We start from the raw sequence: 24,655 nt of genomic DNA, 5'->3' as shown, positions 1-24,655 counted from the left end.
GTATTGTTTTTGCCTGCCTCCTGCCTCCAGAGCACATAGAGCTACAGAGGGATGGTGTAAGGAAAGCAAGGCTTTTTGTAACAGCAGGGTCAAATGCAGTATACTGTAGTTTAGCCAAACCAGGTTTAACCAATGTACAGTATTTCAGTCAGTCACATCACTGAGCACAATTGTATTTTCCTTATTTGTATCTAAATGATGATGACAAATATAATCAAAGGAATGTTGATTGATGAAGGGACTGGGATGGAAAAGCTGTCCTGACCATAATAATTATAATATTAATAAAGCACATTATGACAATAGCCCATCATCATAAATGTCACACATGCTATTCTGTTGTCAAAGTGTATTAAAAGACATCAAAATGTCGTGTCATGATTGCACTGAAGAGCACACTGATGGTTTATTCCTCTAAAGGCCACAAAGAATGCTGTTGATGCCACCAGCAATGGCTCGACATTTTGGAAAGCAATACATTCATATCATAGTGGCTTTAATAGTACTTATAGTTCCAGATCTCTGACTTGTTGCCCAAATGTCTCAAAGAGATTAAAGGACTACTTCACCTACACAATGACCATTTGTATATCATAGAGTTGGGTCAATTTCTTGCATTTTACCGGTCCGGGGCTTCCATGGGTTTGATTGTATGCAAACCTGCTAAACACGCATTTTTCACTATGACACGTTCTAGCAAATTAAAAAGTAGCCTACATTAGCACACCAACTAAATACAACTTGAATTGCATTAATAACAAGAAATATGACTATCAGACTAACGGAGCCACTAGACAGGTTGTGCACAATTTACCGCCGAGCGTATGCCAGCTACAGGAAGGAGATCAAATTTCAGTAGAGCTAAGGGGGGAAGAGGCGTAGATGAGCGTTGTGTTTGTTTACGAGAAAGTTCATGTGTTTTTTGGGGCAACAAGACGGGTCTCGCCTAGCCAGTACAAAGTTATAGTTGAGAACGTAGCAGCGCAGTGTGTGTACAGTTTATTCGTCTGTGAATGAATGCTGCAACTTCTCAACATCAAAGCCCCTGTTTGCACTGCACTCATACGGCGGTTCCGGTTGATAACATCGCAGCAGCCTAGCAGCACCCACCCTCTGGTTCCCCCTCATGACACCGTTAGCTCTGCCAGCACTTTGGTCGTTGCTTGCAAATACCCCCAAAAATGGAATGATTCTGTTGGTGCCGTAAGATGCAACAGTGAAGTCCGTTTACAGCCCCTTACCAATCAGCTGTGCACTATGTCATGCAAGTCATGAGAGACAGCAAGCTACGACGGGTCAGGATCTAATGTATGTCTGTGGGCTTCGTGATTGCCTGATCTTCCACGGTGGCCATATAGTCCGACCAGAAACAACAACTTTTAAAAGAATGGTTTGTAAGTTTTGGGACACACACTTTCAAGATATTCACTTGTTTGCAGAGAGTTGAATGATGCCATTCTCATATCTCATATCTATCTTCTAATTCAACTGTAGAAAAGTGAAGAAGCGGATTTTCCCAAAAATGTCCAACAACTCCTTTAAAAATGATTTCTTGGATCAATACGACAAAAGCTTCCGCAGCTTCTATGTCGGCTGCAGATGACATCGCCAAGACGGACACATCAGTCGCTACTAAATGGTTAGAGCGCAATGATAACACGCTCCCAAACACAACACAACTAATATGAATAATGCATCAGACTAAATGATGAAGTGAAAACAAAATAACACTTGAGTCTGATTATCAGGCCCCTTTGAGTCCCACATACCCTAAAACGCAGTGGCTAGCAATTTACGGGGCATATATTTATCCCTTCGCAGTGTTTGTATGAAAATAAGAAAAAGGCATTATAATGAACACATCACTTTTCCCGTCTCCTGGCTTTTGATTACAGTCATCTCTCTCTTCTCATTGTTTGATTAACTGGCGGTTTTGTTTGATTAAAATCCGCTGCCGCCTGATTGGAACAATATTCATTTTAATCAAAATGATCCTGCGCCGTGCCAGCGGTTGGCTGCTGTTTGATGAAAATTACCTGCTGTTGGGTTGCGATCACCTGTCTGATTATTCGCCGAAACATTTTCTTGTCAAAGTACCTTGGGGCTTTTGAAAGATTAAAAGAGAACTTGTAGTTTCCATTCTACAAGAAAGGACGCTGAAATATTCATGTCTGTTTGTGTCAACTGCTTTTTTTTAACAGGATACATTACTGACTGAGGCTGCCTCTCTTGTCTTATCCATTGTCTTATTTGTTTTTTGGGGGGGGTAGGCTTTGTTCCAGTTATGCTGCACATGTTTGAGGCTCCATTATCTCGAATGCTTTCAGTTTTGTGTGCACGCACCATCGACACTGTGCTGTTGTGACCTTATGAATTTGACCTTTGGGGATTAAGAAATTGCCAATAAATCAATTTCCGTGTTTTAGCAGAATGTTAAGGTGCATTTGTGAAAGTGGGTGGCATCACGAGGAGTGGACTCCAGCTGTTTGGTATTTGCAACAAGGCTGAGAATGCATCATGAAGCCATTCGTTGGCATTACAGTTACGGCACACCAGGGTACATTATCTTTCCATTACATCAGGCAGTTTGATAGAGCCATACTCTCAGGGCACTTCTAATTTCAAGCGGTACGTCTGGGATTTCTTACACGGCCTGCCTTATATTTTGCTGATACCAGTCAATCCTTGTTCCTCACCGAATCAGCGACGTTGGTTCACTGAAGCTGCCGAAAGAAAGTGCTCCGATGCTGCTGTCTGGTGCAGAAAAACCGTGCACCAGTCGAGCCTTCATCTAATTGAGCTCTGCACCTGCATTGCTTATCCTGCACCCGTGAGGGTGCTTCTGGCGCTGCTCCTTTGCTGATGCGCGCCGATAACATATCACCCGAATCCGTCTCAACCGCAACAAACGGTTAAACTCACGGCGAACGTTATTTCTTCGCTGAACTAGTTTTCCTTGGATGAGTCAAAGTCATTTTTGGCCTGACATTGGCAAGTCCTGTAAGGATAGTAATTGGATTTCCAGAATAAGCGAAAAAAAAATCTCCTTTCTCTCTGTGCCCTGCTCTAGTAATTGAGGTTAAATGAAATGGTCAACCATGCAGTAAACCTTCAGTGGGTTTTCAGCAGCGGATGTGTGCAGTATAAAGAAGAGTTCTCATCTGAATTCTTAGTGTTCAAACTCGCAAACATTTTTTGGAAAGGCAAATATTTATGTATATATATATAGGGGGACTTTTTTGACAAAAGAAATATGAAAAGGTGTCACAATCACTTGAGTCTAGCTGTGTAGGTCAACTGGTGTCACGTGGATTTGAAGTGCAAACTCACCAAACATCCTCGGCGTCCACGTCGCATTCAGCCCCGAACTGGCAAATATCGCAGGTAGACGTTTCCTTCTGCCCTGCCTCGGTGGAGCCCTCTCCTCCTAAAAAAAAAAAAAAAAGGGACAGAGGGAGACAAGAGGAGAAAACGTTTCACGCCTGTTTCACCCAAGACGGATCTGCAACAGCGTGTCTGCGACTGTATTTGTCTAACACCCAACTGGTGCATTCAGAGGGAGTACAAACCTGTCACAAGGGCGCGTAAGAATGCACCCCCCCATTGCAATGCAATGTGACCGTGAGACATCAGCTTTAGACAACACAAGTGCATTTATATTCTGCCATAATCCCACTGAAGCCATCTCCTTCATCCTTTCACCCCCCCCCCAGACTCTCATCTATCACTCCCAATATCCCCACTGATCTTTTTGGAGTCCCACTTTTATTTCATCCCGCTGATTTCCTTGCGCTGGGAGTGCGACGGGGTCGGTACTGCCGTCGGGCTTACGGCGGCTTAGGGACCCCGCCGGTGCATACAATATCTCGCCTCATGAGCGGCCGAGGGGGAGAGGGAAGTAGAGAGAGAGAGAGAGAAAAAAAAAAGCAATCTGGCCAATCTGAAATTGCATTCTCCTACCACAGAGGACTCCTCCAGTCTCTGCCCGCTTTGGCTCTTCTTCTCTTTCCCCTCGGCCCTCATCTAGAAAATAGAAAAGCTCTATTTTTAAACTTACTAGGGCCCTTGAGGACAACATTTTGAGAAGAAGGCAAAGAGGTGGAACTTGGCATCATTTCCACATGTCATATATTTAATCCCCCCCCCCCCCCCCGCACACACACCTGCACAGACACCCGCATCCCTCCCTTGTGTCGTCACTTGCATTTCCCTCCTGAAACTTTTGTTATTTCTCGTGATCCCTGGCGGCACGCTGGATGAATTGGAAAGAACTCTTTTCGGGAGGTTTAACCTGATTTTCCGCCATCACACTTAAGTTGGGCTTGACTCTTATTTTAAGGTCAAAGTCAGTCGACGCTACTTCGCTGTCTTTCACAGTTGAATCCAGTTAGCATGTGACTCTCCTCAGCTTGGATTTAGTGGCTGTTGCGTCGGATTCCGCCAACAGCTTCGTTCGCCTCTTTTGCCTGTGTCCAAACACACAGTGCGGCCAACAAGATTGGAAAGTTCCTTTGCCGAGGATGTTAAACTCCTTTTCAAACGCCCAGCCTTTGCTCGCAATGTTCTTTCCTTTTGAAGCGGCGTCTGAAGCTGCAGGTGTTGGACGGCAGCCACGGTGGTCGTCCTCTGAATGCTGAACATTTCAACAGTCAGGTGGCAAGATGTACGTTCTGTATTCACAGCTTTGGTTCGCTTTACCTTCAGGTCACAGGACTGGCAGGACTACAAGGTGTGAAGCTGTATTGGCATGTAGCCAACCAGTGGAGCTTGAACGCCAAATTGCCTCGTATATATTTCTGGAATCTAATCTATTCAAAGTTTCCACCGGAGCTTAATTTGTTTCCAAAATATTCCTTGAAAAGTTTCTCCATGAGGTTCCCTCTTTGTTGATAAGATAATTAAGCACTGAATGTAGTGGAGGCATCTACAAATAATGGCCTTTTAGTAGAGGAAATCATTCTGGCTTACAGTTTCACTGCGGTGAGGAGGTTACAGACTTCATGTGCTGGCAGAAAGACCAGCAGCGGTACGTGCAAAGCTGGCAGTAACAAGACTCTTTATACCGCCACCTGCCTCTGCTACTGTTATCATGAACCTCATCATCGCTTAACAAAACTTTATCTGGAAAATTTCAGTTTACCACTGAGATCCATCGCCCTCCAAACAACCATCTACAGCTCCTGACAGAAATCTGAGGGGAAACAGTTTCTTATAGCTCATTTCATTAAAGGGGCACTCCACCACTTTTTACTCATGAAGTTCAGTTTACCAATCACAAGGTGTATCAGCCGATGATGTCATCGGGTATATTTTGTCTTGGGATTGATACGTCACTTAAAAAAGAAAAACGATGATACAAAGAGAAGATGTGGGATATGAAAGAAGTGGGTATTCAGTTGACATGTAGGGTCTAATAAAAGATTCCATCAAGTTGCATTGTGGGAAATGTACAGTAAGATCCAGTGTTTTGGGGTCTAAAAGTCAGGATATTTTGTGCTCAGCTGCACATATTCAGACCATTCTCCGTATTATCTGTCTCTTGTGACATCTACGACATTACTGAAGTGCAATATTAACATGCTTTAAGTGGCCGAGTGAACCAATTCCAAATCCACGCGCAGAAAAATAACAAGCCTCAATAAAGAATCTGTTATTTATCATGTAATATAAAAAAGGTGATGAAATAAAACAGTCGGGAAAATGCTATCAAAAAGTATTGAAACATGAAAAAGAGAAAATAAATTATGTAGTAAAATAGTTGCTGTCGTAGTGACCTCATAGTGAGCTTGTTATAAGTTTCTCTTAAATAAGAGTACTTTTAGTCCCTAGTATGGTGTAAACTCTCAAAACTCTAGATCCCACACTAAATGTACCATAATGAAACTCGATAGCATATTTCCGTTAGACCCTCCCTGCCCCGGTTACTGTCCATGTCCTTCAAACTCTTTGCCCCTGATTTGACAGACAGGCTGTCTTTTATAAATATGTCGTCTCAATCTCGAGGGTTATTTCCTCCTGAGCCACAGAAGACATTACGCAACTCGCAGTACTACACACAACAGATCTTAATGCCTAAAATTAGCGAAGTTCCCCTTTTCAAACTCGCTAATGCCAGCAATTCTTACAAGCCCATGTTCCTTAATTCATAGACTTTCAAGGCGTGTTGTCAGTGTTGTCCTCAAGTGTTCAATTGTGCGAGACAGTTCAATTATATGGGCTTGTTTTTCCTGTCTCACATCAGAGTTCAAGGTACTGGAGATGCAGGGACTGCAGTTAATTGAATCAGCTCTTTGACCGCTGACGTAAATGTGATTTCCCTCATTTCCACCCGTCGGGTATGTTGTGGCATGTAAAATTTTTCACAGGGCTCTCGCAGGGCACCGGAGCTAGCCAGCCTCTCTGGCTGCTTTGTCCTCTGTCAAATGATCAGCTCCACATAAAGGCTTGTGGGCAGGCAAGCATGTAAGCTCTCCCACGACTCTCCTCTCCTACTAGACAGAGGAGAGAGGGGGGAGGGAGGGGAGGGAGAGACTGTACATGATTCTGCGATGCCTGCTCGTATTTCTTCCAAGTGCAAAATGCCAGCATTGCCTCATCTCCCTCTTTCTTTCTGTCCCCTGCTCCCCAACACTACAGCCAGCACATCTTGTATGCACACACTCTTTCCCAGGATCCCCTGCCACGGTACTGCAGGCGCAATTACCAAAAGGCGACTGGGGACTGAGAGTGTTTTCCACTCCTCATATCCCCGATAGAGTCTCCTGTAGCACTAACACAACATCGGCCCTGTTTCTGTGTCTGCTAATCCCTGGAATCAGGAGACACGGCTGGGTAATGACTGAACAGATTAGCCCATCCACTGCCCCCGTGATCAGCCCCCGCCAACCCATACATCACCCAGTATCGATCCGAGTCTGGGCCAGACCGGTCGGCTGGCCTCCTCTGTGACTACTGTCCTAACCTCACCTTCATCTCAGCCGAATCTTTGCTTGCCTTTTTCTTTCCTTTTGTGTCAAGCAGAATAAATTCACAAAGGTTCTGTGGAGCTTCCTCGGCGGGTGAAAGGACGTATTTAATCCCCTTACTGGTGTCTGGAGCTTGGCCTTGCTGTACGTACCATATGCATACAAACTCACATAAAAATGACAACAGAATTCAACTTCTGCATTTAAACCACTAGATTCCAGCCCTGCACTCACCTTTTCCCACAGAAAAAGGGGAAAAGTTTTTCTGCTCCTGTAACTTGTAAAATAGAAGCAGGGACAGCCACTGTGCAACGCAAACTAGCAAAAAATACTTGTTATAGCATATCAAATGTTTGTTTTTTTAAACTCACTTGTCAAAATAAAAGCAATGAATGTATATATCCATCTGCACATTAGCTTATTTGATGAAATTCCTAGTATATTAAACAGAAGCAAGTTATCTAAGCTTGATATGAATTAAGGACGAATATTATGCACAAAATAATCAATTGTACAAATTCAATTTACAATAAACATTACAAAGTTGAAGAATAAGTTGAGTGGAGATCATTTGTATATATCATGGTGTAGAAGGACTTTAGATTAAACAGGCCTAAATCTGGATAAATGTAACAGCTGATCAGTCATAGGACTTTATGATTACATTATAACTCATTGAACGTTCCAAACAAATCCGATGAGGTGCTCAGATTGAATGTGAAACAACTTTTCACCTAATAATTTACGCAAATCCATCCCAAACAGCCACTAAAAGCATGGCGGAATTAGCACGCGAACTAGCCAGCTGACTGCTAGTTAGCTAGCGAACACGTTTGTTTTTTCCACCATGCTTTACTGCTGCACTGGTCGCAGAAAATAAGCCAAAGCTGTCAATCATCTGGCGATGGCGATGCGCTGTCCTTTGTGTGTGTGGAGGAAGCATTAAGTTGTTGAATTGTACTCCTTTACTTTGGCTCTCTACTGCAAAACCTCACCTTAGTGAGTCAGCCACTTGACCATCCTGCTACGTTGATTTAAACTTCTATTTTATTTCCGTGAGTCCAAAAAGGTCACTGGTGAATGAGGTCATCTTAATGATATACAGGATTTCATGGCAAAGATGACACTCAAGACACCCTTGCCAGGGTGATGCACTTGTCGCTGCTTTATGTCTATCTGGGTTACAGTTTTCCAGTGACCACATGGAGACTCTGAACCTATGTGGAAGGAGGTTCTATGCTTTAACAACACCAAAATAGATGGTCTCAATGGCTCAAATTCTAAGGACCTCATGCAACACGACAGAACTTACGTCCTTGTGCAACAGACGAATGGGGGACAAGTTGCGGTGTCCAATTTGTCCCCAAGCTGATCGACCTATTGACATAAACTTAAGGCTTTAATGCTGCCAAAGCCTTGACTATATACTGACACAAGGGGTGAATGTAATCATGTTATGCTTTTGTAGTCTTTCCAGCACTTTGTCTGCCTTTCCTTCTTCCTCGCACTATCTCATCTTGTTCTGAATATTACATTACATAATGTGCTATAGTATGGTAGAGCATGTTTCATTTCTACATGAAGACTGTACTGTATGCACAGGCATGGAGTGCAGGTGCCTTTCTTGTAGATACATCAATGAAACAAAAAAATATGTATTAGGGAAGGAGATAGGAAGAAAGACCATTCATTAGAACGAGAGAACAGAGAGAAAGTGAGATGATTTCTTTTAGTGGGCAAACACACACACACACACACACACACATCCACACACACACACACACGCACGCACACACAGACACACACACACAAAGAAACACACCCAAACACAGACAGGAGATTTAGGGCACTCTAGCATGCAGCTATCATACGGATGATGAATGAAGCCCACACACCCCTGGAAAACAGAGCGAGACCACTACGACCTTGGTTGCAAACACACTGGGGAGAGGAGATGAGCAGAGGGCTGGGAGGGAGACACAGGCTGATACATCCTTCATATATACGGCAGTGTGTGGTCACTGAAACAGATTCAGGGTAAACCCCACATGGCTCACTATTGTACTGAACCGCCCTGCAAAAGGTTTAGGCCGGGTTCAGACAATTTTACAGCCATGTATTCAAACTCCCTGGAGCATTTTTACTGATTTGTTGGTTCATATGGGCTTCACCTGTGATGGGCACGTGTTGTAATTTCACAATATGGCCTTCAACGTGCATACAATCTGTATTGTGAGCAGGTATGGATATTGCACAGGGAGAATTGGTTTAGGACAATAAAACGACAGGATGAATACAGATTATTATAGTAACTTCCTATAAAATACAATAAGGCAGTGAAACCCCCGGTAGACAGTATTCTATAGCTTACCCTCATTGATATACTGTCATATACTGTCTTACCAATTGCATTGAATGTCCCAAAAGAGTTGTATACAGGCTACAGCAACAGAATAATTGCACCATGCCAGGGAAACAAAATTATGCCTATTGGCAGCTGTGATAAATCTTAGCGAGGGCTGTTTTCTTCCAGTAAACAGATATGTGATCCATGGAAGGTGATACAGGAAGCAATAAACATGAGCCAAATAGCTGATAATGGCCCGGGATGATGATACTGAATCTATGGTACGGTCACATTGTATCTGCATCACACCGCCAGCATTACATGCAGTTTGAACTCCGACTCATCTAAGATGTAGTCCTTCAGTTGTGTGAGCAGCTCCATTAAAGAAAGACTGCTGACAATTAAACTATGAAAGCCATCAATCAAAATGGCATCATCAATGGGCCGCTGCCCCAAGTGGCCGATCTGACAGGGCGAGCTGGGCCAGAGAACAGAAGACAGCCAAATAATCCATAAACATAATGGACATCAATATTAAAAAGATGACAGATGAGACTGCCGACAGAGACCAGGATTCAATTTCTATTCTTTTTTTTCCCCTGCAGGAGACCATATCGCTTTTCACAAAGTCATTTGTCAGCCATAAGGCCGATGAGGAGAGGCCGAGCTCCTCCAAAAAGTGAGCCAAGGGCTGTTGTTCCAGTAACGCAAATGACAAAATGAATCAGGCATGGGGCAATAATGACTTTGATATGAATAATGTTACCATCAAAATGCTTGGTGGGCATTGGCATGGAAACACAAAACACCGCCCATATAGTAGTACTCCCATAGACTGAGGTGGACGTCGTCACAGTGTAGTCACCCATTGGATTGTGGACTGTCATTTTGAAGCCTCGAGTTTGCATTTGGCCATTGGAACTTGGCTTTTGACCGTCGCTATCTTGTTTTTTTTGCAACCAGAAGTGCCACTAGTTGTAAGACGAAAACGTGGACCGGACCCAGACCGGACAACGCCCTGGCAGCGACCAGTCAATCACAAGGTAGCCATGCCCTAAAGCATCCTTGTTTATAACTGCACATTAAAATGGTACGAGCAGCAGATAAGGAGGGATGCTGTCGAGCTGCTTGTGTTTCCCCATTGGCCAAGTTTAGCCTGAACACATCATAACTCAGATAAAGTCTCAACAGGGTTGATTTATTACTGGCTTGTCTCGTGTTTTAGCAAGACCCTATCAGAAGTGACAGCCATCATTTGTAATTGAGGCTTGCTGGTGCATGGTGTAAAGATGATTCACATGCGTCCTTGTAGCTTAAGTATCGCACAATATTGCTGGTTCTCTTCATTCATGTTGCAGGTGGTTTGTGGTGCAAAGGCAGAGTCACATAAAAGTGGGGTGGGGGGGTGGAATGAATCAATAATTGCATTGTTTGTTGTGGTGGTTGTATCAGTTGTCACTCAAAATAATTCTCATTCTCTCACCTTTTTACTATTCACGATAAAAGACTGGGCTTCTGAAATAAACTAAGTCGGAACTAAATTCAGCAGATAAGATGCTAGAAATATAATTTGACTGAGTTTTAGGTATCACAGGTGCAGCTGCAGCCAGGTACAACTACTGATCCATTGGTGGGGACCGTGCAGCCATTAATGAATCCGTGAATAAGGTCCTCAACTGGGTCAGAGCCTTTCTCAATGGATTAAAATGAGGAATTATGGCTTTAAACCTTCATCTTTCCCAGCATTGAGAGGATTAGATCCTGCGTTCTGTTCTCCTCTAGCCTGAATGGCTCAGCGACTGTCTTTCAAACCCTATGTACAGTCAATAAGAGCACTGGAAAAGAGCATTCAGGTTGCTCAATAAACTTAAGGAAAAGCGGTCATCTGCACCTTTTATTTTCTTCAGTCTTAACTAAACACAAGCAAGAGTGTCTGTGTACTATTGATAGATATCTAAGTGATTTATTACCTAATTTAGAGGGGCATTTCTATTAAAAGAAACTTACTGATCCTCAAGCATCTTAATTGTGTCCTGGTTAGGGCCGGGTTTTTGAAATTTTTCGATACTGGTCATAGACTGTATACAAAAAGTGGACTTAGTCACCATGACGTCATCCATTGGTTTCTTGTTTGCTGTTTGGAAGCCTCAAGTTTGTCGTTTTGACCGGTGCCATCTTGATTTTTTGGAACCAGAAGTGTAGCGAAGTACAACCAAAACTAAAAAATAAGACATGTTACAATCAACTTTCATGAACTGAAAACACACCTTGAACTGGTTAAATTGTTGGACAGAAACACCCAAACTGGACAGTGCCGTGGTAGCAACCTGTAAATCGCAGGGTAGCCACGGCCTAAAGCATAACCTGCTTTACTATCTACTTTACTTTAAATGAGACCGTAATTTACTAAATATACATCATGCTGTATTGAAGAAGACTTGAGACTAGTGATTGAGACCATAAAGTCATGTTCACAATGTTTACTGAGGTAATAAATCAAGAGAGAAGTAGGTTAATTTGATTATAAATTTCTATAAAATCGGACTTCTTTTTGCAACCAGAGGAATCGCCCCCTGCTGGCCATTAGAAGGAATGCAAGTTTAAAGCACTTCAGCATTGGCTTGACTTTTCAGACCCGGAGGTTGCCGTCAGATACTGGTGCCAATTCAGAGTGGAAATGTTTTATATTTTAGAAAACAGTCTTACCCACTCTCTTGGCGAGAGTGACATGAGAAGATCGATACCATTCCATCCCATCTTGTTGCCAAGAAACATTTAGAGCATGTTACTCCCCTAAAACCACAACTTTTAGTTTTTACTGTTTGGGTATGAATTAAATGAGGTATGTGTTGATTAGTGAGCTTAAATTGTGCTGTTAGGCGTATTTCGAGCTGTTTCCCCCTTGCTAAGCTAAGCTAATTGCCTCCTGGCACTAGCTCCAGAGTTAATGCACAGACATGATTGATATCGATCTGTCCATCTGGCTCTTGGCAAGGAAGCAAATAGGCACATTTCCCACAATATCAATGCATTTATTTAAATTATGGTGTCAATGCCAAAATTATACTATACATATTTTGATAACTGACATTGAGGAATCATTTTTTTCTACAAAAGTCAAAAATGAGCAGAATTGTGTGCTTTGGCACATCTCAGCCCAAAAACATTTGAAGCTTTAGCAGATGAAATCTAATTTGGCCGCCAGGAAATAATTTGTTATTGTTTTGTATGTTTTGTGCGGAACAGTGTGAGTTTCAGTAGAAGCCCATCAGATGTTACACAGTATTTGATATAAAGTAGACATCTTGTCTGTCGTGTCCCAGACAAGATTCCAGTTTTAATCCGGAAATAAGATGAACGAACCTAAAGCAAGTCACATTCGACTTCAGATAACACAGGGAGAAATCAATGCAGGCTATTCCTCCCTAAAGAGGACACCCATCTATTTTAAGTTTGATTTGACTAATTCATTATGACAAAGCCACGGCACTGGCCCACAGCACTCGCTAAATTTTTTTTTTCAACCACACTAAATAATTCATGCCTTTGTTTCTGGCTAATTTCAATTCTATTTAATTCATATGAGAGCGGGAGATAGCACCAATAAGGAATCAAAATGCAACGGCTCACCATTATTGGGCCAATGTTTTCCTTTTGTCCATCTCTCCTTCCTTCCATTACTGCAATATTTGTCCTCATACACACACCTCACAAGTATTTTGAATTTCTCATCCACAGCTCATGCTCGTTGGAAATTCAATTAAATTCTCTCTCAGTTCGCACTAGCAGCCAGGCCTCTCTGACCTTGGCATATTTACTCTCCAAACCCCAGCACAGTGTGGAGAACATACAGGAATGAGCTGGCAGGGAGCAGCACACATCCTCTGTTTCTCTATCTCCATCGTTAACCATTCACCCTTGTGGAAAATTTGTGATGCACTCCCGTTTGCCGAGTGGTCGTTCTGCAAAAAATATCATGTCCTGTGTGGCTCGTATGGGTGACAAGTAGCACACATTGACCAGTGTGGAGCGTTCATGGATAGGTTCCAAGACACTTCCTTGTGCTTTGATTGTATTCTGAAAATTACCCCAAAATAATACACTCCCAAACTGGCCGAGCAAAGATATCACAGACATGTTTTCACCAGAATGTTGGTACACTCAAAATACTGCTTCCAAGCGTGACAGCAACAATTTGACATTTCGGTGAAATGTATTCGTTGGATGAAGAGATTGATACCAATTGCATATGTGGAGTTAGAGATGGGAGGCAATTAGCTAGCCTAGCATGAAAACGAAAAGTGGGGGCAAGAGCTAGCTAGAATGTTGTTCCTCCATCTGTTCACAAAGCTAAATGTAAAAAAAGACTAGTTACCTGCTGTAACTACTCGTCTTCAGGTGCAGTGATATTGGGCCGAGCCAGGCTCAGTGCCATAGATGTTGACAGAGTTGTGTGTCTACGCCTCCCTTTTTCTAAATTCAGCTCCTTGGTTTTATCGATGTCGAGCAGTAGGTTGTTGCAAACTTCCGACTACAGAGTTCTCTTCATGTCGGGGAGTATGAAGTCAGGTTTCAGCTTTTCAAAAAGGACAATGTAAGAAGGCCTTTAAGCACGGACACCATTGTGTACTGAATGCCAAGTGCCAAGAACACATGCTAACCTTGGAACTGTGATGGTCGATTTTTTTGTCCATTCAACCACTGTCAGGGAGATAGCTTTGACAAGCTGGTGCTGCTGATAGATTCATGGTTGAGAGTTAAACCGAAAGAAAACTCACCCAGCCCTGAAACCTAAGGCGAATCCATGCAGATGTCGCCGCTTACCCTGAGTCCTAGCGCTCAGCTGGCAACACACCAGGCCCCACATGGCAAACGAACAAGAGCTGACGAATGACTGCAGGCTAATGCTTTGTTTGACCAACAACGGAGGTAATTGCTGTGTCATTTGCTGTAGGTGTTACTGCTAAACATGCCTAGCTTGACTGCTTGTGGTAATTTGGGGATGCAGACAATGTTTTAAGTGCTTTCCAGCTGCACCGTAACTAGCCATCGTCTGGTTGTTGAGCATAGCAACAGTATTTAACAATAGCCATTTTTGTCCATATGCTCAAGTGATGCATCACTGTCAGCCAGTGGCTTAGAACTCTATTATGTGGTCGTAAAAATAACAGCTGTCAGACATTTTTGTTGTAATTTCTTTGTTTAAAGTTTGATGCCATTTTTTTCTTTATATTACTTTAACCACAGCATGAACTGTTTCATGTTGAACAGCAGCAAAATTACCCTTTAAACCTGTCTGTCTGTGTGTATCCTTCCAGCATGAAGAAGAGACGACAAAATGATAGAGATAAAAAAGAGAAACGATGCAAGACAGAGAGCGAGACAAGGCAGGCATCCGTGTGGTTTCCTTTAAGAGTGTTTTTGTGTGAATTTCTATAGATAAGAGGACCGATGACCTCAGAAATAAAGAAAGAAATGATTATTTATTATCCACTTTGTAAAATCAATTGATAAAAAAAACTCCTCCACACAAATATTGTGCATTTCATGCAATGCTTTAAGACACTTTGGCAGTGATAGTGGGAATTTCAAAGCCATTACTGACCCGTGATAAATGTTTAAAATCAAATGTTGCCAACTTCTTCTCATTAAAATACTAAAACTGACTCTTCAACCCTCAAAATTTACTTGTTGCTATATCAGTCAAGTAAAGAAAAAAAGTTAGCTTTGCTTTAGACTTTGGACTGGCATCAGTCCATGTTTTAATCTTATCTTGGGGCTCGTCTTTGAAGCAGCTCAGTTAGTCTACTGTATAATGAGTTGATCTGTTAAAACACTGCTTTCATACTGAAACAGATATCTGGAACTTGCCAGAAAGGACGAAGCTCTCCAGTAGGAAGCTACTATTATGAAGCTTTCAGGATCTGACAGAAGTTTCAAAAGCTCCATTTTAATTTTGCTACCTATTCCTCTGAACCATTTAGGAGCACTTCAATCACAATATGCATTTCACTCTGGCGTGTAGTGCAGACATCTGTAGTGTCACTGTAGTAGGCACAGCTACAGCATTTCGCTTGACAATTTCCTAGAAAAAAAATGAGAAACCTAAATATACTATTGGGGTAAAGTCCTTGACAGCACATAATATAGTCATATAGGAATGGATAGCCAACCTCCTAAAGTAATGCATTGCTAAACAAACCACGCGCTATTGTTTTGGTGTCAAAAGTCAGACAGACTGAAAAAGATGAGTGCAACAGCTCATCAGCCGTAACAATCATAAACGTAAAGATTCATTGTGACAAAACGAGGCAACAAGACGTCCGTGGTGTGGTTGCTTTAAGTCTGACACAAAACAGACTGCTGAAAATGTGAAAGGTGTCTTTTGTGGTGATGAATCTATAGCAAATCACCGGAATCTGCAGCTCCGCTCTGCTTTAAAGTGAGTTGCAGCTCATTGTTTGGGTGTCTGGCCCACAGCTCCACTGTTTTTCGGTTCACTGTCACAGCAGCCTTTTTATCGTGAAAAAGCGCTAATAACCCACTGTACACTGAAACCGCTCAGCAACAAACGACAAACAGGCACAGCTAGCGGCTAGCCGGTGACAAGACGTTTTTCAGCATTACTTCATGTTAGACCATTCACGATTCTCTTCTAATTGTTTCACGTCCTTTCATACGACTACTGAAAACTGAAACTGCTAAATGTCGAACACAACTCCATTAACAGGAGCTCCTGAAGAGTATTCATCCGGCGGAAACGGCAATTTATAACCAAGTTTGTCCTGTTAAGAGAGTTCGGTGAATCCTGAATTGAAACACTTGTACGAACAAGCCTCACAGAACAAAATGGGAAAGTTTGAGGATAATAAAATGAAAGGATTCTTGCTTAAGGTCTTTTGTGTTTTAGTGAACAACACTGAAACGTTATGATTCCATTTATAGAAACCAGGACATTTTGTTCACCATCTTATAGTGGAGTGTACTCATGTTACGAAAGTATCTGTTCATGTCCATGAGGAATGATTACAGTGACCAATAATTTCAACTTACAAATGGTATAAACTTCAAAATATCTGAACCAATCATTTAAGTTTAAAGGGATCAATAAGCTAAACAAAAATATAGACTTGATCTATTTTGTGATATACAGCATATTGATATTAAGTAAAATAAAGTAATGATCATGATAGAATATTTTGCCATAGAACAATGGGCCTCATGCAAGAACCACTACGAACCGATTTGATCTTAAATGGCTTGTGCGAGTGATTTAGGAGAACATGCCGCATTCATAAATATTCCTGTATTTTGAATTTTCTCTTAGATACAAACTGGATTGGCCACGAATGGATTGTATATTTCATTACTGTGGAGCAATTTTGAGTTTGAAAACCCCTTCACATTTATGTTGACATTATCCTTTGTCTTTAAATTAGCTACTGATGCATGCTATTGCATAAAACTACATAATCAACAGAAAACATATCAAACTACAAAACCACTTCAACTATTTGACCCGCTCCCGCTGCAGCCGTCGATGGCCTCGCTGTGGCGGGACATTTTTATTATATGGAACCATCTTTTCTATGACAGTACGACTCTCAGGTGACAAGGCATTAACAGCACTCATTAGTTTTCCCCAGTCCTTTGCTTTATCAGGTCCCTTAATTCCACTGCTTACTCTGTTAATAAAAATGATACGACTTTCCTTTACGGATATCTGAAAGCAGGAATTCAATAAAAGGACATATGGGGCAAAGCGTAGCCTTATATGGGGATATTGAATTTATAATTCTCATAAAAGCACACTCATTTTCGCACAGGTGGCAGTCATCATTGGCAATAAACGGTTTCTGATTCTGATATATACATCCAACATTTTTCCAAGTTTTACCAATATTGGAAGAAAAGTGGAGGCTCCACGGCCTATATATATTTTTTTACAATCTCTACTTACAGCCTCCCCTGTCCTCTCTCAATGCACTGTGTTCAGCAGCCTGCAGTTCAGTCAAAGTTTCACGAAGTTTTTGTCACGTGACTGTTGGTCTCAAATCAATCATGGCTTTCTAGCTGCACTGAGGAGTGCCAAATTTAATTATTTTTTACAGTATCTGATTACTTCAAACAGTTTATTCAGGGCAAGATTTTAAATGAGACATTTAGAATACATTTTTTTTAAAGAAATATCACAATTTGAAGCTTAGTTGCGGTTGCGTTCTCTGACGGAAGCGTTCGTCACACATGATGTGTTCAAGAAAACTGAGGATTAAGATCGTTTCTAAAGCTTCTGGGTATAATAAACGGTGTAGTTTTGGCGATTATTTGAAGAAATCCTGCTTTTCCATCCCGCTGACGGGTTCTGGGGTTCAGAGGGTTAAGATAAGAATACTAAAATGTTCTTGCATGAGCTCCAATATATGCACCTGCATGCACAGATTCTCTGAGCATTCCCCTGACATCCCCATCTATTGACCCCTCTGTCCTTGGGCAAACACACACTTTAGCAGCCTTGGCACAGTAATGCCCCTTCTGTTACCATCACCTGCGTGCTCCATTGTGCATCGGTGACAAAAAAAATCTCAGGAAATGCCAGCCTCCAACCTGCGGCTATTCCGTACCAACTCCACCTGTGTCGGCTCACGGCCCACTGAGCCCCACCATGCCACGTCTAAACTCGCCACCACCCTGCAGGGGCCAATCGCGCACCACTGAGTGTTGGAGAGGAGCCGCGGACAGCCGGATGGTGGGTGAGCGGTGGCAGGGTTTGGTCTCGAGGGAGGAAGAGGATGAGAAAACTACGGGCTACTGGCTAATCCTGTGTGCACAAGACCACCAGAGAAGATTGGCCGGGGCTAAAGTCAGAGCTACAGTGGGGGAGCAGATTGGGGATCAGACCAGGCGGAAAGGAGCTGGAGAAAAGGGAGGCAGAGTAAAGCCATATCAGGGTATGGAGGGTGTGACTGTGGGGGAGAAGGATGAGGAGAGGCAAGAACTGGTGGTCTCCGGTCTAGATATTTGATAGCACAGATATCCGCACTGTAACAAAATCTTAATGAAGAGAATGTAATGAATCAGCGCAGCAGATTGTGCATCCCTACGATGTACAGTATGATATGACGTCAACATTTTACTGTAAAAAGAAATCTGAACCAGAAGCATGGCCATGATTGTTCCCCAACAATCAAAATGTAGCAAGGAACTGTTCCAACAAAGAAAAGAAACTGCAGACACAATCGTGAATTCTTGTGTTTATTTTTGTTGTAGCTCCATACGCGCCATGCCCATGTGTTTTGCTGCAACGCGAACCATCACAGTTAAGGAAGTTGATGGAAGCAAATCTTCACAAAATGTGATCATTGTCTTGGTGTCCTTACAATCAACACCTACAAAACAAATATCATCAACAGCTATTCAACACGTCTATTTAGTTCTGATAGTAAGGAGTAGTAACCAAACTCCCTCTCAAATATACAGTACATTACATCTCATGCTTCATGAATTCAAACACATAAATTCAAATACAGCAGAATCCACACCTGGAGCGTGATTGACACGTTTATTCATTATCTAGTTAGATTTGTTGAAAAGGCAACATTCTGATGGAACTGTTGAGCGACAGAATGTTACGAAGCAGAGGGCACTTCGCTAAGTACCGCCCTCGAACGCAGACTGGCCAATCATCATGTAGCATCGGCCAGCTCCAACCGAGGTCCGACAAGCTAGTCATGGTCAAACGTATCATAGTGATACTTGTTACCCGGAGACGTTGAAAGGAGATATGCGTTTGTAAAACGTTAATATTTTGGTGGAGCAAACATTAGCGGCATACGTTAGCACATCATTAAAAAGCATTAGCACTTGTATGCTAAGCTAGCTACTGAAGGTATATTGAGGTACACATGCTGCTTTTGCTTTCTAATGATTGTAACAGGGAATAAAGGCCTACACAGCCTGATAGGAACAGTGTTGTTTCTTAATTGCATTGTCTTCTGTCTGGATCTCCAGGTGATATGGTGGTTCACTTTTGCACTGTGATCTGTAGCTTTAGCTTCTATCTTGATCCTTTTTAACCTGTTATGCTACTAAATCAGGTTCACATCCTGGATATATCCTTCAAACACATATTGTAGACCCTTTTTCTGCTTCTCTCGTTTCTTTTTATCAAAGATTAGAACCCTATTTGTTCAGTGAGTGCAATTAGTGACAGTTTGGGCTCCATGCTGTCTCTGACAGTCTGACAGAGTAGCAGCAGGGGGGCAAAGTTAGCAAAGGGTCAATTATTAACTTAAACGTCCCCTTCAGACATGTTGGCACCACTGTATAATTTTGAAAAAGTACAAGTTGAATCAGTTATGATAGTTTTATAGTTCCCTCACTTCCCCCCACTTCTCCCTCATTGAAAAAAATTCAGAATCTATGAACGTGACTTGGTGGAGGAGCGCGAGCCCACAGGACCTCCAAATCAGAGAGAAAAGGACCAAATGGTGGCAATGCTGCCGTCCAGTGATGAAGAGGAGGAACAGCCACACGAAGAGGGCAGTGAGATGAAGCGTTACATGAAGGATCACACAAAAGGCAATGCAGAACAGCTGGAATTGGTGGCAAAAGAACGAGGGGGGGGGGGGAGCTTAAGCCGCTAAAATGATCCCCAGCATGCCATCCACCTCCACACCATCAGAAAGGATATTCTCCACGGTAAGTTTTACCGAGAGTAAAACAAGGGGCGCACTTACGAATTGGTCTTCCTCGCAAACAGTTTGATCAAGCTGATGCAGGTGCAGTGATAGACTGGCTTATTAAGTTTGATGAGGTAGGACGAAGTGATTTAAAAACATTTTAGCCAGTTCTAATGAGATTTTTGGACACTTGTTTAGGCCAGTTAGGTTATGTTAGGTGTATGCACCGGCTGACGGCGGACTTGATTCTGACTTTTATTTCTATCTTAGTTATTTCTATTTTATTTATTCATCAGGGAATTGCTGATATTTTGAAATGGTTTAGCCAAATAATTAGGCCTATCTGCAATTATTTATTTGTTATTGATAGGTTTATCTCATTCTATTTAATCCAATATGTTGTACAATTTACTTGATTTTGCGTGGATGTTGTTCTGTACTTCATGGCATTACAATGTTCATCAGTAGGCGATGGGCAGATTCAACCAATAAGATTCGACAAGGTAAATTCTTAATTGGGGACACCGCTAGTGTGCCGTGCGGGTCGCCCTCGCAGATGGCGTCAAGCTAAAAATATAAATAATAATCAAGGTTTCGGTGTAAAAAGACTGAATAAACACGCTGACTGTTTTTTTTATTGCCAATGCACCCTCCCAACCCTCAATATGATCTGCTCCTCTGATGTAAACAAACCACCAGCCTCGCTGGGCGTCCCCAAAGCACAACCTATAAGTTCTGCTCTCAAAACACAAAGCCATTAGCACGCACGGTTTCTCCCCACGAGGGATTCGCCCGCTCCTCCAGAGAGGAGTCTTAAAGCCCAAAAATAAACAGCCTTCAGATGTTTACATATGGAGCACGACGCTGGCGAATGCCTGCAGAGAGTGAGCGGAGACCTAGTTTGCACTGTTGATGAGAAGAATCAGAAATGGTTGCCCTTGGTTTATGGTGATTGAAGCTGTATTAATAAGGGAGAAATACTACATGCACAGAGCAAAAGGAAAATTTATACTTTTGCTTGAATGAAGCAAATTTAGACCTGTCAAATATAGCATCGTAGATCATTTGAACCTTTTTCATATAAAAGTGTCAGAGTGCTGGATTAACTGTATACTGTATCTGCGTGTCTATAATCCCTGTTATTTCTAGTGTTAACTGTAAAATAAATGCACTAATGGAGCCCACTGTGGAAACACTTGTAATGTATGCCCTACTATCATTATGGCTTGTTTTATTAATGGCTACTGCAAATAATAAGATGAGTCCAACAAATACCTACAAAGTGTCCATCAGATATTACACCTGAGCTGTGAATTTAAGTCCCATAAACAATGACTTGTTCTGGGTTACTGCTCAACTGAGCATCAGCAGAATAATAACTGCCGCAATTACATTCAGGCAAATGAAAGAAAAAATTGATGTCCGTGGTAAAATGACCCACAAGAGAAACCTCACCATCTTCTCTCTCTGTCTTTCTTCATACCTGGAATTGAGGCCAATGTCTCTCCGCGAGCCCGTAACTCAAACTGCTTCGCCAGCATCGTCCAGCCGCACGCAGCCTCTAATGAGCTGCGCTAGCCCGCCCGGTGACAAAGGAAATGACAGCTGGCGTGATTACGGAAAATCTGGGACTCGACCAAACTGGAACTTGTGGGGAAGGAGAAACTCCGGACATGTTACAAGTTATAGTAACAGCATGACAACATAGTATTGTATAGTATAGTAGTGGTAGTAATACTAGTATTTCTGAATACAGAAATAGAGAAAGTGGGCTGGGATAAGCGCCAATGTTCCATTACAAGTGTTTTCTATCAGGCTTACATAAGAAGGCATGACCTGAAATCCCCAGGGAAGGGCCAAAAGGGCGGCGCGATGTCCCCGCTGCTGCTGCTGCTGCCGTGTGAAGGATTATGAGCCTTCATTTATTTGGGACATCCTATCTGTTTCCCTGAGTAGTCTTTACGGCCGTGACTCTTACACTACAAGACTGTGTATACAGCAGATGGTTATGGGACAATATAACTGAGTATCACTGAGCTGATATACGTATGTGTAGTCTGCCCGGTTTCGCCCAGAAGATGAAGATGCAATCTGTCATTTGTTTTATTAGCCGCTGTATGTGTTGACATTATAAGAAACCGCTGGCTGCTGTATGTGTACTTTTACAATCTACTTTTTCTCCAGTTAAATGTGGAGGCTCACAACTGCTGACTGTCAGTTTACACTGAAACCTGGGAGGGGTGGCAGTTTGTAACAATTTCAAATCCTTCTTCTGCAGTTATGCCCCCTCACACACACACACACACACACACACCGCTGAAATTCTTTCCTAAAGGGCCCACCTGATTCCCTTGTTCCCTCTCTTAATCCCGGTCAAATCCTGGCCATTACTGGAAAAAAAAGTCCAATCTTTCCATTTCTCTATACCAATATCTGTCCATCCCCTTCCTTTCCATCCCTCCCTTTCTGTCCATCCCTCCCTTTTCCATGGCCCTATCTTGCTGCCCTCCTGCTCCACTCTCCGTCTCAGCCCTGTCCCATTATTTTCAGGATGACAAAAAAAAAGAGAAGACAATAAAACCCCTGATGCCGGTGAGAACGAGGGCTGGCCCAGAGGTGACCCTGCTATTCTCATCAGCCTCCGTCCCACTTTTCACCCACCTCCACTGATAGCTCTGACTCGCGGCGGCTGACACTCGCCGCCTACACTCCCTTCTCACGCCAGATACCGTCTTAACCTCACCACCATCACCACCACCACCCCAAATCATCTCATTCAGAGCCCTTGCTGCGCACACACACACACACACACACACACACACACACACACACACACACACACACACACAAACGCTAGGGAAATTTTAATAATAATTTCAGAGTGGTATGATTGGATATGTTCCCGTGGAGAGACGAAGGAAAAGCAAAAGCAGCAGAGGTGAGAGATGGAAAAAGGAGAGAGAGAGAGAGGGAGAGAGAGGGAGAGAGAGGGAGAGTGAACGTGTGCGGATGAAGGGATCGAACGACTTTGCTTCCATCTCATTTGCAGATCCCATCCCTCTCCGTCTATACACTACCTTATCCCCGAGCCAAAATCAAGGCTTATCGGCCAAGCCTCTCTCACGTGCACCGCATGAACGTATGCTCTGAGAGACCGCGATCTGTTATTAAGGTGGGGACTATCTTTAGTGTGCGTTACAATAAACCTAATATATCCTTCCACAACAATGTGCAAACCCTTTATCTTATCTTTACTTTTACAATCATCAGCGACTCCAGAAAATATATGGGAGTATGTAATGCTGCTGTTTGGTGGATTAGTTTATCCTCAGAGACTTGTGTCTTTTTTAGCTTAGTAGTGATATACTAGCGTAGCACTGGTTGTGTGCATCACGCACAAAGCAGCTGGATTTAAAATGTCAGTGTTTTAAATTAGTTTAAAAAGTGAGAAGATCCTACTGTTATAATACATCCTGTTAATGCTGTTCATTAGCAGATATGTTAGCCATTTTAGCAACTATAACCACAGCAAAAGATAAAGTGATTAAAGTGAAGCCAATTTTAGCCTATTTATACATTCTGCATTATCAATGTGACAATCCTTTAACCAGTCCTATAAACTACATTAGCGTTTCCTCAAATATGTTGGCAGACATCAAAAGTTAAATTCATAGAATATATTTAATAAAATATAAACCCGGGTACATCATTTTATCATATTTTCTCATTTCAGTCTTGCTGTGCTTGTAATTTTTCTAATGTTTGAAGCTTTTCTCTGCCAACCGTCCTGGAAAGCCCTTTCATGTTCAGCCCTCACAATTTAATACTTCTGTGTGGGATAAAGCTGCTCTTGTGGGCTTGATCAACACAGGTCTGATCAGACAGTCAGTTCAACGTGATCTCATCCCGACTGGTGACCTAACGTCACCTGACATAACACTGTCGGTAATAAAAATCACTCCAGTAAAAAGCCTGTGTTTGTGTCCCCACTTCCCCCCAATCCGCCCTCACTGATCTTCTTGCTCATTAATACCACACCCGTTGATCTGAGTGTCTAAAAAAGACGCGGATGGGTTTACGTTGGAGTTAATCTGACTACGGTTTTGAAGCCGTGAGTCAGGCATTTTGGCCGTCGCCATCTTGGTGTTTTGCAACCAGTGAACAGAAGTGACCATATTTGGACTGCGGAGGAGTGACGTACAGACGCCGTATACGGCTCTGGTAGCGGTAGCGACCTGTCAATCACAAGGTAACCACGCCCTAAAACATACCCTGCTTTATCATGTTTTTTACTCAAAATGGGACCATAACTATCACAATTATATATTATAGATATATTACCTAAAATGTTGCACTGGACGTTGCAGAAATCGTTGAAACAAGTCAAACTTTTCTGTTTTCACTGAGCTTTCCTTTAATGTCGAGGCTATTGGTGCAGAATGTCAACTTCAGTAAGGTTCGGGCTTTTCAACAGGGCTGGAAGCCGATCTGCCCTTCGGCTTTCACCTGCCTATTAGGGTGGAACATATTGGCTAGATAGGTTCTGTTTGTGTGTGCGTGTGTGTGTGAGAGAGAGAGAGACGTGCAGCATAGAATGACCAAATAGGACATGCACAAACACACACACACACACACACACACACACACACACACACACACACACA

General features: G+C 42.5%; 1 protein-coding gene across 1 annotated transcript in view; it reads right to left on the bottom strand.

Moving 5' to 3' along the window:
- tmeff2a (transmembrane protein with EGF-like and two follistatin-like domains 2a) overlaps positions 1-24,655 on the bottom strand; it is a 105,087-nt gene that overhangs the window by 17,758 nt on the left and 62,674 nt on the right. The window contains exon 5 of the mRNA XM_031875046.1: positions 3,331-3,427. Coding sequence (XP_031730906.1) covers positions 3,331-3,427 — 97 coding nt within the window. The remainder of the gene's footprint in view (positions 1-3,330; positions 3,428-24,655) is intronic.

The sequence above is a fragment of the Anarrhichthys ocellatus genome, unplaced genomic scaffold (genome assembly GCF_004355925.1).
Source record: "Anarrhichthys ocellatus isolate YVR2014 unplaced genomic scaffold, GSC_Weel_1.0 scaffold86, whole genome shotgun sequence".
NCBI lineage: Eukaryota > Metazoa > Chordata > Actinopteri > Perciformes > Anarhichadidae > Anarrhichthys > Anarrhichthys ocellatus.
Note: the sequence above shows the minus strand (reverse complement) of the source record. Positions and strands in the feature narration are given on the sequence as shown.